Source organism: Malus sylvestris, chromosome 10 (assembly GCF_916048215.2).
Source record: "Malus sylvestris chromosome 10, drMalSylv7.2, whole genome shotgun sequence".
NCBI classification, from domain to species: Eukaryota; Viridiplantae; Streptophyta; class Magnoliopsida; order Rosales; family Rosaceae; genus Malus; species Malus sylvestris.
Genome location: NC_062269.1, coordinates 34,164,782 through 34,181,326, shown reverse-complemented (window position 1 = coordinate 34,181,326; position 16,545 = coordinate 34,164,782). Strand labels below are relative to the sequence as shown.

At 36.9% G+C, this 16,545-nt stretch overlaps 3 protein-coding genes across 7 annotated transcripts; 1 reads left to right on the top strand and 2 right to left on the bottom strand.

The window, feature by feature from the left end:
• Positions 1-4,157: 4,157 nt before the first annotated feature.
• On the top strand, positions 4,158-7,082 carry LOC126585413 (pentatricopeptide repeat-containing protein At3g57430, chloroplastic). The gene has a single exon (XM_050249843.1). It carries the CDS (start codon positions 4,213-4,215, stop codon positions 6,928-6,930), a length of 2,718 nt encoding a protein of 905 aa, XP_050105800.1. The 5' UTR covers positions 4,158-4,212; the 3' UTR covers positions 6,931-7,082.
• Positions 7,083-7,240: 158 nt separating this feature from the next.
• LOC126585420 (uncharacterized) lies at positions 7,241-8,798 on the bottom strand. 2 transcript variants are annotated; one of them, XM_050249853.1, is made up of 3 exons: positions 8,547-8,798; positions 7,815-8,042; positions 7,241-7,521 (listed from the first exon to the last, which is right to left on the bottom strand). In XM_050249853.1, the coding sequence occupies exons 2-3, from the start codon at positions 8,030-8,032 to the stop codon at positions 7,428-7,430; spliced, it is 312 nt and encodes a 103-aa protein (XP_050105810.1). In that variant the 5' UTR covers positions 8,033-8,042; positions 8,547-8,798; the 3' UTR covers positions 7,241-7,427. The 2 variants fall into 2 exon arrangements, with proteins under 2 accessions (XP_050105810.1, XP_050105809.1); XM_050249852.1 differs by having other exon boundaries at positions 7,815-8,036.
• Positions 8,799-9,619: 821 nt separating this feature from the next.
• Positions 9,620-14,009, bottom strand: LOC126585415 (protein PLASTID TRANSCRIPTIONALLY ACTIVE 14). Of its 4 annotated transcripts, none has more exons than XM_050249845.1 (13): positions 13,810-14,009; positions 13,556-13,726; positions 13,086-13,223; positions 12,801-12,926; positions 12,521-12,649; positions 12,186-12,275; positions 11,898-12,048; positions 11,486-11,595; positions 11,069-11,140; positions 10,407-10,512; positions 10,106-10,306; positions 9,956-9,998; positions 9,620-9,852 (listed from the first exon to the last, which is right to left on the bottom strand). In XM_050249845.1, exons 1-13 carry the CDS (start codon positions 13,864-13,866, stop codon positions 9,774-9,776), a joined length of 1,473 nt encoding a protein of 490 aa, XP_050105802.1. In that variant the 5' UTR covers positions 13,867-14,009; the 3' UTR covers positions 9,620-9,773. The 4 variants fall into 4 exon arrangements, with proteins under 4 accessions (XP_050105802.1, XP_050105803.1, XP_050105804.1 ...); XM_050249846.1 differs by having other exon boundaries at positions 10,106-10,303; XM_050249847.1 differs by having other exon boundaries at positions 13,556-13,723.
• Between the last annotated feature and the right edge of the window lie 2,536 nt (positions 14,010-16,545).

Genomic DNA, 16,545 nt, shown 5'->3' with positions numbered 1-16,545 from the left:
ACAGCTAAGGAAGCAATTTCACGAAAATTGCGACACAAATGACTATAACGCTTTCCCATAGATTCTTTAGGATTATCATGAGCACCCACTCCATGGTAATCTTTCATACTTCTAGCCTTTGCCGCTTTTGTCCATCGATTTCATATGTAATGGGATGGGGATTTTTTTCACATTCTTTTTATCAAGCACTTTGAGTGCATGACCACATAAAATCCCAACAAAAGAGAATTTCATACAGCTACAATCAACTATCTGTGTTGAAGCTTCAAATTTAACCAAGTGTTATTGACGTTTACTAGCACAAAAATACTCTGCACTCCATAATCATCTCAGACTTATCAACTTTGTGAATACTACAACCAAGAAAGCATGTATACTCTTTTTGGAAAAGTTTAAATACCTCTGGGGTATAAACCTCCACCGCTTGCTGCAACATTTCTACATTTGCTAATAATATAGGACAAGTCTCCATCATCTTGAAATCAGCAAGTAATTCTTGATATTTTCGATATGCCAACACTCTCTCATAATGCTCAAAGAATCGTAGAAAATCATGTTTAGGCTTCAAATATTTTTTTAAGACGTTGTTCATAGATTCACTACGTTGTGTGCTCTTCATGTCCGCAGTGAAAGTATGCCGTCCATACACCAAATCCCATTTTTCTTGCTAGTTAAATATGTCATGAAACCAATTGTTGTTTTGAAGGCTATATTTCTCGAGCATATTATTCCATGCTAGTAGCCACTCATTTTCATCTTCATAATCATATACACATGTGCTGGAATCATGAGCAAATTATGTTGATCTATGAAAAACATGGCTCAAATTCTTGGCTGCATTTTGATAAATGTGCCAAACACATAATCGATGACAAGTTTCAAGAAACACTTCAAATATTTCCCTTGACATTGCAACCGATTGATCTGTAAGAATTGTTCTTTGTTGTTTTTCGGACATTGCTGAAAGAAAAGTATTAAATAGCCACAAAAAAGAAGTTGTAGTTTCATCATACAACAAAGCTGCACCAAATACTACAGTTTGCTTATGATGGTTAACTCCAACAAATGGTGCAAATGGTCGACCATATTCGTTGGTTTGATAAGTGGTATCAAAGCACACAACATCACCAAAGAGATTATATTCACTTACCGAATGTGCATTAGCCCAAAATATGTTTGTGATCATATCATCATCATCAACTTGCATTGCATAAAAATAGGAGGAGTTTTTCGAGTGCATTTTTTGAAAATAATGCAATATAACACCAACATCTCCTTTTTTTCATTTTAGTCTTTCGCTTGCTCTGTATATAATTCCTATAATCTTTATCCAAAAATCCAAGATTGTCATGACCTCCAACTTCTATTCTCATTAGGTCCACAGTTGCTTTAATAGGTAATCCTGCCTTTTTTGCATCATCAACGTGTGCTTTTTGAGCCTCATACATACTTCTATTGATTTTAAGCATATGCTTCATTGGTGTTGCAATTAAATCATGATTATAACCTTCCTCAAATACACAACCCTAAATTTTCCACTTTTCTGAAGTAGACAAGTCATATGTACTCGGGAACCAACTCTTGAAATTGGTTGCGAATAAGTTACAACTTCAGGCAGTTTGTCTTTTTGTCAGTAACCTTTTGAGCAACAATAACTTACTCCTGACACCAAATTCATCTTGTTTTTGTCTGGTGATTTTTCCGTACATTGAAACCACTTTTTCCACCATAATCTACATAAAACTTATATGCACTATCACACGAACTAAATTCCCTTCCAAGTACATCCACATAAACTTTCGGTCTATATAGATTATTCGCAGGTGGATTATTAGTTTGGGGCTCACCTTGTAAATCAACTCCGGAATCACCACATGGCCCATTGATTAAATCTGAAGTATCCATCTATAGTAATCTGAAAAACAAAAATATTGTGAACAAATGAGTTTTTAAACTTAAACAACCACCACATGAGTATTTAAAAAAAAAAAAAAAACATATTGCTTGCAAATTGATGAATTGAAAAAGACAACTTTGGATTAACTACACAACCCAATGAACCATATAAATGAAAAAGAATTAGCCACTTTTCAAAATGATAGATTATGGGTTTGTATATGCACATTGTACAGGGAACAAGCATCAAATGAAAAGAAAATTAGATGCTTCAAAAACAAGTGAAAGAACAGTAACCCTAAATAACAAGAATTAGAGTCATAATTCCTAAATATCAAAAACCGACTAATTAAATTTGCCAAAACTTGAAATTAAAATGGGTGCATATATACCTGATGTTGCTGATGAGATATGGAGATTAAAAAGAATCCATGATTAAGAGGATTGGCTTTTGTTTAAGAAGAGGAACAAAAGAAAAGTTGGGGTATGTGCGAAACAAAAGATAGGAAAGGGAGAAGACTAGACAAATTGAACTGGGGCATAAGGTTATTTTGGTCCTTTACATAATGTTTTATTATTACATAATTTTTGTAGAAAGGAGAAAAACAGTGGACAAGTGTCAAACTGGTAAGCAGCCACAGTAGCTATTCAACAGGACTTCCTGCTAACTATTAAGCAGCCAAGTTTTGTCCTTTCAATATTACTTGATTACTCAAACGATGAGTAGTTATTTCTATTCAAAATGATTAGTTGTCAATGTATAGAATTATGTGTTTATGATCATAACCGTTCATAATACTAAGGTTGTTTTGTTATCAACTGTATAAAAACATATGAATGGAATTGGTAAAAGTATTACAAACTGTTTATGTATTTGTTATAATAGATTGACTAAAAGACTTTAGTTTTAATTCATTTCTTGCATAATTTTTTTACAATATGAATCATAATATGAACGATTTTGATCATAAACACAAAGTCTATGATTAAAACATAGAGTTTTTAAATAGTCAAACATTGTTCGAAAAAGGCCAAACTTTGTTGATGCTTCCATACCATGAAAAGGGTGTGCAAAACATGTGACATAATAAGAAAGCATGTTGAAAATATGCAAACACATGTGAAAGAATGGTTCCGCATGTTTGTTGTATGTCACATTGAAAGAGCTCCCAAGTGTAGAGGTGTGGATGAGGACACATTTCTGGGTGCTCATACATGCTTTTCATAAGACACAATGAGTTATTCAATTCAAGACATCAAACGAGCCCAAACTCACGTTTGTATGCATAAATAAACTTTTATATGAATGCAGTGAGTCTGCCAGTTCTAGACATCGAATGAGCTCAAAATACTAAAATGTGCATGTTCTCATACTTAAATATGTAGATACATGTGAGAATGGTCCTACAATGAAGAAATGCTCAACGAGTATATTTTCTTAAGGGATTTTGTGTAAGTACCATTTGAATTTGTAACATGTGCAATAATACTACATAAACTTTCAATTTTTAATTTTTACCACCTGGACTCTTTTAACTATTGAAATTTACCATCTACATTACTTTCCATCCATTTTTACCGTTAAAACATGCAGTATTTACCATAATTTGGGAGTTCCCCAGCAAATCTAAACTCATTATCCTCCATCCTTCTTCACTTAGTGTCAATGTAGATGCCAGCAATCAATTTTCACTTCAATTATTCAACAACCATTGCCAAAATTAAACTCGAAATCAACTTCTCATTTCTGTTCATGACTTGACTCCAACGCCGCTACACAAACAATGCCTTTTGCCTTTGTACAAATTGATTCCAGCGAGCCGTGAGAACTAAATAAAAAAAAATATATACTTCCATGTGAAGGGTGTGTGACATGTTTTAACAACAAATAGATGAAAAGTAATGTAGGTGGTAGATTTCAACAGTTAAGAGAGCTCATGTGGTAAAAATTAAAAATTAAAAGTTTAGGTGGTATTAGTGCACATACTTACAAGTTCAGATGGTACTTATGCAAATCGTCTTTTCTTATTGAAAGAAGTTTCGAGTTCAGATAATTGTGTTTGAATTCAATTGAAGAATATAACAAATTGCATTTAAACACTAATGGAGTAACAAAATTAGGGAAAGGCAAGTGAGCAAGCAAGCATAAACCACAAAATAAAAATTTAAAATTGGTCAAATTATAATCAAAGGAAAATAAAAAAGATAAAATTCTATCAAGTGGGCCCAACCCTTATCCCTTCAGTACATGAACCATGCAACTCTTTTCCGTTTTAGAACTAATCCAGTAACTGCTCCAACTGTAATAACTACCAAATGTCCTCCTCCTACACTCAACTGCTCACGCCTCTCTCTGGCCCCTTACCTTCCCAACCACTTTCTGCCCTCCAAATCCACCAACCCACAACTCTCAAAACACACACTCTAAAGCCCTCTCCTTTACTCAACCCACCCACCACCACCACCGGCGGCGGTTCTGCACCGAAACTCGCATCCCACTCCTCTCGCACTCCGGCCACATGGGTCGAGACCCTCCGCTCCCAAACCCGGTCCAATCATTTCCGAGAAGCCATTTCTACGTACATCGAAATGACTCTTTCAGGTGTGGCACCCGACAACTTTGCTTTCCCTGCAGTTCTGAAGGCCGTCACGGGGATTCAGGACTTGAATTTGGGGAAACAGATTCATGCCCATGTTGTGAAATTCGGGTATGGGTTATCCTCGGTGACCGTGGCTAATACCCTTGTAAATGTGTATGGGAAATGTGGAGATATTGGAGATGCATGCAAAGTGTTCGATGGAATAACTGACAGAGACCAAGTTTCTTGGAATTCCATGATTGCTGCGTTGTGTCGGATCGAGGAATGGGAACTCGCTCTCGATGCGTTTAGGTCGATGTTATTGGAGAATATGGAGCCTAGCTCCTTTACTTTGGTGAGTGTGGCACATGCTTGTTCGAATTTGCATAAGCGTGATGGATTGCGGCTTGGGAAGCAAGTTCATGCGTATAGTCTGAGATTGAGTGATTGGAAAACATTTACAATCAATGCTTTATTGGCAATGTATGCTAAATTAGGATTAGTTGAGTACTCGAGAGCTTTGTTTGAGATGTTTGAGGACTGTGACATGGTTTCGTGGAACACAATGATAAGTTCGTTCTCTCAGAACGACCAGTTTATGGAAGCATTAGAGTTCTTCCGCCTTATGGTTCTTGCAGGACTCAAACCAGATGGGGTTACAGTTGCAAGTGTTCTTCCGGCATGTTCTCATCTGGAGATGTTAGATACAGGGAAGGAAATTCATGCTTATGCCTTAAGAACCACTGAATTACGTGAAAATTCTTATGTTGGTAGTGCTTTAGTTGACATGTATTGCAACTGCCGACAAGTTGGAAGTGGTCGTCAAGTTTTTGACGCTGTCTTGGAGCGGAAAATTCCACTTTGGAATGCAATGATTACTGGCTATGCACAAAATGAGTACGATGAAGAGGCATTGAAACTGTTCCTTGAAATGTATACTGCCTCCGCGCTTTTCCCAAATTCCACCACAATGTCGAGTATTGTGCCAGCCTGTGTGCGGTCTGAATCATTCGCTGATAAAGAGAGTATCCACGGTTATGTAATAAAGAGGGGTCTGGAGAAGAACAGGTACGTGCAAAATGCACTTGTGGACATGTACTCCAGGTTAGGAAAGACAGTAATTTCAGAAATCATATTTAACAGCATGGAGGCAAAAGACATAGTGTCGTGGAATACCATGATCACTGGTTATGTTATTTCTGGACGCCATGGTGATGCGCTTAATCTGCTATGTGATATGCAAAGAGTAGAAGAAAAGAAGAACACAGATTATACTGGTTATGACAATGAAAAAAGTATTCCTCTTAAACCAAATTCAATAACATTCATGACAATTCTTCCTGGTTGTGCTGCACTGGGAGCACTCGCTAAGGGGAAAGAGATCCATGCTTATGCTATTAGAAACTTATTGGCATTTGATGTTGCAGTAGGAAGTGCGCTGGTTGACATGTATGCGAAATGTGGCTGCATAGATTTAGCTAGAACTGTGTTTAATCAGATACCAATAAAGAATGTGATCACCTGGAATGTACTTATCATGGCTTATGGAATGCACGGGAGAGGGGAGGAAGCATTAGAACTACTTAGGGATATGGTGGATGAAGGAAGACAAAACAAAGAGGTAAGGCCTAATGAAGTTACGTTCATTGCACTTTTTGCTGCGTGTAGTCATTCTGGGATGGTTGATGAAGGCCTGAATTTGTTCCGAAAAATGAAAGAGGACTATGGAATTGAACCTGCACCAGACCATTATGCTTGTGTTGTAGACTTGCTTGGTCGGGCTGGTAATGTGGAGGAAGCATATCAACTCATCAACTCTATGCCTTCTCAACTCGATAAAGCAGGTGCTTGGAGTAGCTTGCTTGGTGCTTGTCGAATTCACCAGAATGTAGAGATTGGAGAAGTTGCAGCTAATCATCTCCTGCAGTTGGAGCCTGATGTGGCTAGTCACTACGTTCTACTCTCTAATATCTACTCATCTTCCGGATTCTGGGAAAAGGCAATGGATGTTCGGAGAAAGATGAGGGAATTGGGAGTGAGAAAAGAACCTGGTTATAGTTGGATTGAGTTTGGCGATGAGGTTCATAAATTTTTGGCTGGAGATTTGTCACACCAACAAAGCAGGCAGCTCCATGAATTTCTCGAAACCCTGTCAGAAAAGATGAAAAGGGAGGGTTATGTGCCTGATACTTCTTGTGTACTTCACAATGTTGACGAGGAGGTGAAGGAAACTCTACTCTGTGGGCATAGCGAGAAACTGGCAATAGCATTTGGCATTCTCAATACGCGTCCCGGGACTACCATTAGAGTTTCCAAGAACCTTCGAGTTTGTAATGACTGCCACACTGCGTCAAAGTATATCTCAAAGATTACGGACAGGGAGATCATTCTAAGAGACGTAAGAAGGTTCCATCACTTTAAAAATGGAACTTGTTCATGCGGAGATTATTGGTAAGAAAAATGTGCATTATTTTGTAAATTTGGTAGCATTCCTTTGATTGTATAAGTTCCCAGAAGCTCTTGTATACACGTCAAGCTTGATGCTCGAGAATCCTTTTCGAAGGTTTCGTGATAACTTGATTTTCAACGAGAGTTTTGTTTGTGTCATTTTTCAGCCTGTATTATCGTTAATTCCTGATTTGGTTAACATCACAGATAAGTAAACAGGTTCGAAATTCATTGCTCAAGTATCGTCGACAAACGAAAACAGGTTGAATTCTTAAATCTTCTTGTATCATATCAGCTGAAGCCTGGAAAACGTTGGATGCCAAAATGTTTGACTGAGCAATATATTCCCACGCATATAATAGTTACCATCGGTACAAAAGTGGGGCAAGAAAAATGGATCTTGAAACAGAATTTAAGGAACAAATTGTTACAAGATGTCCAAATACTAGTAGTCTCTTCTTATTCAAAACGCTACTCACGAACCAAATCCAACATGTCAAAATACTACTTTTTGTTACGCTTGGCAGCACGCCTTCCTTGACCCTTCTTCGGTGGTCCCTTTCCTCGACGTTTCAACATTTCGAGCTTGGATAAGCGCCTAGAAAGATACCAAGTAGAGAATCATCACGAGTATTAGTCACCAAAAGCTACTACTGCTTGTTATTATACAAAATCATGAAACCAGCACAAGTTACATTCTGCTAACTTGGATGTAGAACAAAGATGAAATACATCAATCAAACGATAAGTTGCAACACTTGAATGAGAGGCGGAAAAAGAATATCGTGATCTGTTACGGAAATCACAAGTTTTGCATTGAAGAATACAACACTAAAACATAAAAACAGACGTTTAGTAGACATTAGAGAGAGGGAGGGGTAGAGAGAGTACTCTTGTTCTTCCATAGCCATGATTCGGGGGTCATCTTTCTTGATGTCATATGGGTACCACTGGGCAACTTTCTCACCAATCAACTTCTTGCGCAAAATCTTATGGGCAGATCTCTGGCCGGTTGGGTTAAGTATGTGCCCGAATATCCTCGCCCTAGCCTCAGTCACCCCAGTACTGACTGCCGCAACCAACATGCTCTTTAGACCACCAGTAGCCATCTCGCTTCACCTCTCCAATTCAAAAAAGATACAAACTTTCAGTATTTGAGGAATATTTGTGGGATTCTACAAATTTCCTTACGAGGCCACCCACAAGGCGAAGTCCAAATCTTTCACAGTTATAAAACTATCCATAACAATTTGACACTACCCTAGTGCTTATATACCACACTGCAATTGACACTGCCATTGTTACCTCATCAGTCACCAGACTGACATTTTATCAAACACCTAATGTGCAACTCAATCAGCTACTCTACTGATGCAATTAAAGGGCGATATATAGAAAACCCACAAATCAAACCGATCTTAACTAGTGGTTTATCAAACACCTAATGTGCAACTCATCGGTCCACCAAATTGACATTTTATCAAACATATGGTGTGCAGCACAATTACCTGGTGTAAAACACCCACAAATCAAACTGTTCCTAACTGTTTTCACGATTCAACAGTAATGAACAAACCATTCTTGTTATCTACTAGAACCGGAGAGAGAGAGAGAGAGAGATACCTGAAAATGGGAACGGTATACGAAGGGTGCGGTGCTGGAGTCTGTCGCTTTTGCGACGAAAGCCTTTATGCTGCCCACAGTCGCTCGTTATGTTCTTAAATAAATGTTGAAATATATAAATTAAATTTTATTTGATTAATTTAATCTTAATGAATTCAAATTTTTCTGAAAAAAATGTTGAAGTTTTGTGCATTCGCCAAAATATATTATGTTAACCGACTTAGATTTTTGCCAAAATATCTCTAGAGCAGTGTGCTTCTATTCTTTCGTGTTTGCAATCTGAAATTTTAATACATACAAAATATTTTAACTGAGTGACAAATTGCATCAAAACACCTTTAGGTTTATTTGGAAGTGTATTTAAAATAATTAAAACCACTTTTGGTGAATAGCACAATCTCTTAAAAGCCCTTATAAGGTTTCTCCTTTCACCGATATGGGATACGTGAACAACCCAAATTAGGTGACATGGAGGGGCAACATACTCTGATATCATGAAGAAAGTTCAAATTCCATCATAAAATCAATTGGCAATACGGGAAATAGTCCAACCTCTTATAATCCCTTACAAGGTTTCTCTTTTTATCGATGCGGGACTCTTTTACATTCACATTCACATCCTCACACTTGTAATTGCCGATCCTTGTCTCGTGACCTTGTAACTAAGCAAAACATTAAAGCGATTTGTTATGTGGTGAATCCTACCAACCTGAGAATTTAAGCTCCGTTTAATTTTATTTTACAACGTTGGATTCTTGCCTTGCATATACAGCAACACAAGTGGAAGATGTTGAACTAGTTTTGTCATATAATCGTTAATCCGTAAAGTAGTTTTTCTACAATTACAGGCTCGTTTGAATGTGATTTTAAAAGGGTTGAAAACACTTTTAGAGAAAATATTTTTGAGTTCCAAAAGCACTTCAAGTGCTTTCTGCAAGAAGCACCAGTTATGTACTTCTTCTAAGAAGCACTTTAAGTGTTTTTTCAGGATTTACTTGCATTTTTACCAAGGATTGGTTCCAAAAACATTTTCACCGAAAATGCTTTTCCGGGATTTACTTTACCAGCCACGATTTGGGAAGAAAAGACATACTAAAAATAAATATAAAAATCTTTGCACAAACTCATACATGTTAAACATGAATAAACTTCGCTGTAATCAGCAGAGTTTTGGCACAATTGAATGCCACAAAATTTTCCTAGCTTTCTAAACTCGTAAGCTTTTTATCAGAATAGTATCCGCTCTTGGTATATATCCAGCGCCTGCATGACCTTCTCTACGAACAATTTCCGGTGCAATCTATACCTGCACAGGTCGAGATCAGCAGTTAAATCATCGACAGTGGTTGTAGTTTGCCGTAAATTTCAGTTCAAAAAGCTCCGGTATGAATCATGTCATGATTACATACTTGATTGCAGCCTCAAGCGTCCTACTAGCATTTGGCATTGAATCTGCATAGGGTATGATGGGAAGAAACATAAGTTTCCGGTGTCAAATTAAAGTTCATCTTGCACATAGGTTACAAGAAAAATCACATGGCAACTCGGTTTCACTTTACCTAGGATTTTTTGGTCCTGCTTAGAGTTAGTAGGAAACGCTGCAAGTATCTGTCGGCATTCTTCCTGTAATTCCTTCACGGATTTTCTTTCCATACTTGGGATCGGAGGCACATCCCCATCGGACCACGTGGGCAATGTTCTTGCTGCTGCTATGATCGCTCCGTCAACAAAAGTATCTCCATCATTAGATAGTCGACCTGCTACATTTTTATACAGATCTTTTAACTACAATGCTGTTAGGTTTGAAGGACTACAAATCTAAACAGAACAAGCCACAGAAAGAATTCAAATGCCTCATACTGTTATGGTAGTACTCTCCGTGAAGTCCGGATATATTGAATACTGACAAGAAGGAATCCAAATGAATACGTGCATTTCCAGAGAACGGAATCACATCCCAAGGATTCTGCAGTTCCAAGCCAGATAAAGAGCACTCAATTTTAGAAAAGTACAAATGACACCATGATGCTTCTAATTACTGAATCTATATATTCAAATATTCATCATACTTAACCTAAACAGGAAAATAATCTGAAGCACGAGTTTTCGGGTACATTATGCATTACAGTCAAGAATCTTATACGTAAAGTCAGCAGACACAGCTTTTAGTTGTGCCTTTCGGTGTCTAGATTTAATTTGTGCTTTCATATCCATTATATGTGCGGTCTTAAATCATGACTCTCGTCTTCATGTCTACAAAAACCGATACTCAAAAACTAATCACTCATGATTCAGTATTCCAGAGCACCGAGAGTGCCATTACAGTACATAAGTGTTGTACTAATCTAAACTATCAACCTTAAACACAAATTTCTTTCGTGGAAAAAAAAATTATTCCTCCGCTTGACCAATAACTCTATTTTCTATTATGTTACTCCAATTAACTACACTGACAATTCAAATCAGTAAATAAAGTATATATACATATACACACTTCTTTTTACTAGGCAAGAGAACATTACCACAGGAGAAGAGAATCCATATCTTTGCATCAACATGTCATTCTGTTGTCCGCTCATGTAATTGACGGTCATCTGTAATACACCTCCAAATTAGTAGCAGATCATCTTCATATATGTGCTACATTAATATTATGGATAACCAATCGTAGGCTTTTATCATGGCATTAAATTTGTTATTTGATTTTGTGGGTTAACGGTAACTTGAGGGAGGGTGAAATATTGAAATAAAAAACCGAAGGAGAAAGAATTTGAATTGGGAAGGATGGCTGAACACCACTAAGGAAGCACAAATTACTCATGACAACTGTTAGTCAGGTTAACAAAAAATGAAATTCGTCCCTGCATAAGTATCCTTACAAGCATTTAAATTTGAAAGGAATTAATCAAAGCCAATTGATAAAATAGAATAGACATTACCTCGTCACCTTTCTTAATCCGTTTTCCAGCATTTATCATGACTTCAAGCATGCGATCCTTAAAACGCCAATGAAAAAAGCAGTTTGGCTCAAACGAATGGTTTAGCATGTCTGCAAATTGTAGCAAATTGATTAGACAGCCACCTAATAACATAAAAGGGAACATAAATTGTAGCAAATTGTAGCAAACGAATGGTTTGGCCACTGAACACGGTTGTTCCTTCACCAAATTAACATGTTACTTGAGCAAAATAACAAAGAATATAATATATAATAAAGAATATAATATATAATAACAAAGATAAGTTCTTGATTCTCCCCTCACAATTGCAATATTACATCTAGTTTAATATATATTCACGAGAGCGAAATTATAATCAAACTTGGAAGATTAGAAGAGAATAGAAACTTACCTGCATAAGGAATTAGCATATTTGCATCTTGAAAAAGTGCACCAATTCTCATTTGCATGCCTATGCATCGTGTTTGTGCCATACTCAGAGCCCAAATGAATCTCTCAGAATCACGAGCAAGGCGTTTAATTTTTAGTGGTACACCAGAGTGCTGATTGAGGTTTAGCAATTAGCACACATACAAGCATGTGCATAATGAGTTAAAACTGAGGGTAATCAATTTTTTTCTGCAGAATATTGATGACTAGAATGATTGATGATGTACAAGATATACAGGCTGATAATTACCCAATTCTTTTCCCAAAATTCCAGGGCTCGGCGTTGCTGTTCTCTCATAGTCGAAGCAAGATTGGGATCCTGCAGTTCTGAAAGCTCCTCCTATAACACATATGGAGCAGAAGCAAAGAAAAACAAGATTATTTGGATCTAATCTCAAGAGACCAAAAACTGTGGATGCATCCTCGAAAACTGTATCACAGCTATGGATGTGCCTTCAACATCAGGCACACTCAAGGCCTTGGATCCAAATCTTATTTGGATCTAGTCAAAGAAAATAAACGAGAATAAATTACGCAAATGTTTAGAAACAATGAAGAAGAATTATGTTCTGTAAAGTTATCCACCTCACTAGCTAGAAGCAAGTTGGGGCACTCATCAGCACTGGGTAGAAAATCACCGTACAACTGCCAAAAGTTATCTTCCTTGTCAAATGCATACAAAAGAAGGCATGCTAACCTCAGATCCCAATCTGTCTGCCACAAAAATGAAGGCAATAGAATGAATGTCATTTCATAATTTGAAGAAAATGCTATTGCCCATTAAACAAATTGAAGAAGTACTAGAATACTTGATGAACTTCTCCAGTAAATCCTTGATATCTGAAATTAAGTGAAACACATTTACCTCTGGATCGGTTGAGTTAATGATATCAAATATTGGATGACCCACTGGTACTATATCTGGAAAAAACATCCATGGGAGCTTTTGGCTTACGGTTAACATCAGTTCTAGAGGAATTTCCATTATTACCTAAGGAAATTGAGAACAATAACACATTAATACCAAAAACAAGCCATCGAAACCGAACACTTAATCAACAACTAAGGACAGTGAAACCATCATAGACACTGACACTAAATCCGGCATTGTGCATCTAGCTTGACAGACTGCAATGAATTAATAACTCACTCTAGCCCGGCGAAGTGGTTCCACATCCTTGGAAGCATAAACTCCAAACCCATCTGGCCCTTCCTTAAATTCGATTCCATATGCTCTCATACTTCTAACATACCCTATCTTGTAGAAATCGGGGTCCGCTGGCTCCAACTGCAGGTATTAGAAGATAAAGGCATGATCTTTCGTCTTAGTAACGAATCGAAAACAAGAAAATCAATCCTTATTTAAAGGGCATACGTAGAACAGAACAATATAGCTCCATTTGGATTAAATTACATACAAAACATGCTGTTCTGATTTCTTATGAACATAAAGCACTTGAACATACACATATTCTTACAATTTAAAACTTGGGAAGATTCAGTTATCAGTAGTTAACCAAATGAAACCTTAAACAATCTGAAAATTGCTGAAGTTTCTAATTTCCATCTCTACACTTTCTTAGCAACCAACAGAAAGTAGTGGGAGAATGGGTAGATTACCTCAGAGGGAGAGTCCTCATCTTTGGGAGGCTGAAAGAGAGAAAATGGAGGAGCCTCCGTGGCTGCTTTTGCTTTGATGGGTTGAAAGCGAGCGCCTTTTTCTGTGTCTTTTGTGGGGAAATAGCTTCTGGGTCTTGGGGAGCATCCATTGTTGGAACCTCTAAACTGCTTCTTCACATATACATCAAAATTAATAACACAGAAAAATATGAAAAATAAGAGAGAGAGAGAGAGAGAGAGAGAGAGAGAGGGACCAGTGGATTGGAGATGAGACAGTGGGAGGGGTGATGGAGAGGAAGAGAAGAGGCCATCGGAGAGAAGAGACGACAGAGATTTAGGATTGAAACTCCAACGACATAGTTGATAGCAGCAACAGGGAAGCGAAGGAGCAGCAGGAACAGGAGTGAAGTAGGAGTCTGGGCAGAACGTTATCCACTTTGACAGTCTCCGCCTCTGTTCAGTGTTTTTACTTTTAACCGCAGAGAGTACGAGAAAAGACATGTTTTGCGCTTTCTTTTTCTTTTACCGTACCATCTTTGTTTTTGTGGTAACTTAAACCAAAAGTTCCTTATTCTTCATTTTAACAAAAAATTTACATTTTTATATTAAAAAGTTAATTCTAATACTATTTATTTTATCTTTTATTTTATCTTTATCGTTAAAATTCATAGTTTTCAAGTTTTTTCATTAGTTTTCCTTTGTTGTTTTTTTTTTTGGTCTGGAATTATTAGAATTTTTTTCCAATTTGGTTCTGCCAATTTGCCTTCGGTTGTGAATTTTAACTAATTTTCAGTTGGTTTTTAAAACTTGAATAGGCAAAAATAACATTAATTTGACGGAGAAATTGATAGATTATTGGTAAGCGCAAATTGAAATATATTTATATAAAAGAATGAGATTGATATGAAATAATTAGATAACTGGATTTAAAACTGGGGGGCGTGGAATGATCATCTCAAATTGGGGGGAGTTGGAATCATAATTAGGAATGATCGGGGTAGTTTTGTGGCAGCGGCAACGAGAAGGTACGATCATATTTTTCTCCTCTTCAAGCGAAAGTCATGGCAGCCAGAGACGATTTAATTTTGGCGATGCAAAAGGGACTTCACAACTTTACTATTGAAAGCGATTCTCTTCATATTGTTGTCACTTTTGTGACACTTCTTCTAATCTGTTTGTGATTGGGAATATCATTGAAGACACGAAGGCGTTAATAGAAACGGTTGCTGGAGTTTCTTATACCCATGTCCATCGTCAAGCCAATGGCATTGCTCATCGTTTGGTGCGTACCGCTCTTCTCTCGAGAAACAATTGTAAGTGGGATGAGGTCCCTCTACATCTCATTAGAGATTTATTAGTTGAGGAAACTGGAATGCAATTGTTATCTCTTCGTAATCTCTCGGAACTTCTAATGAAATGTATCGTCTTTTATCAAAAAAAAAAAAAAACACCATTAAAATGCTTAATCTTGTATAATGGCAAGAAGCGCATGTCGAAGTAATTTCAAATATTTCATTTGTATAAACATAAATTTGAAAAAAAAATCAAAATCAAAAAATTGAAAAGTCAAAATCTTGTCACGAAATTGAGTCACCCAAAAATTTGATTTATTTGTTTAATGTTATAAAAATGTAAAAGTTATAGAGAGATAACCTTTATTCGGGACAGGAACGAAGCAGTTGCAGAGTATTATACCAACACAAGCTGTTACAGAGGAAGTAATGTATATTATTGCTCTTAGATATTTTCTTTTCCTTTTTTCTCTCTGCTTTGTTGAACATTCGTAAAGCTCTATTTATAGAGCATCACCATGGAAACAAACAAAAACACTGTTAAACATATGACATGTTTACTGTATGCATGTGGGCATACATATTATACTATTTACAACATTTAATATTTTGTTACACAAACCATTTTCATTGGGCAAAATTTTTTTTCATGTATTACATGATTTAATGTGAAAACATAGTCAAATCTCTCATTTTACCCACCTTTGTTGTCTATTACATTCTCTGAGCCAAAGTTTTCATTTTTCACAAACGCTGTCGTTTTCTATTCCGCCTCTAAAGTCAGAGTTTATTTGCAACTTGCTCATATAAGTTTCCATAATTTGTCAATTCTCTCATTTTCCCTACATTTCTTGACACAACTGTCCCTTGTGTACATAGTTAATTCCTTCCAATATCTCACCTTTAATCCAAGTCCCCATTGGCCAACCCCACCAATCCAAAGCATAGATTCTCGTAACAAATTAAGTAAAGTCATAAGCTTGATTAGAAAAATCATCTAAAATTCAAGCGCTTTGAGTGGACGGAAAAACCTAAACAATTACCAACAAAAGTACCAAGCAATTAAAAGTTAAAAGGTGCACGACACGAGTTGGTCCGACACACTCAATCTTCTCGCTGGTAATTGTTCAAGTTGGTCTGCCCACTTAAAAGTGCTTGAATTTTTGCGGATTTTTTGTAATCAAGCTTATGACTTTACATAGTAGCAATCAAAAGTTTTGATTTTGATTTTGGTTAATTTATTTGATTTCTTAATGTTTGTGATGAGAATCTGTGCTTTGGATTGGTGGGCGTGGCAATTGGGCGACTGGGATTTTAATAAGAAACAACTTTCCCACCCATAATCCCCGCCTCTCCGAAAGCACCAAACCCTTTTCAGTTTTTTTTTTTTTTTTGGTAAACTTAACGCTAAACCAAGAGATATGAACCAAAATTGGAGTTCTAAACATCAATTTCTCTGAAACATTGTCGGAAAATCAAAATTTCAACGAAATTTCCGGGCTTTTCAGCAACGAAATCGCATCTTGATTTGAGATGTTCAGGTTTCAGACCTTAAGAGCAACAACTGAGGGTGCATTTCAACTATCAGGCGTGTTTTTTGTTTTTGGGTGGGGATGTGGGGTGGCTTCAGAAGGATGAGGGAAAAAGATGGAATTTTCGAGAAAGTTTTTGAATGTGAGGTGTTTTCATAAAATTGTG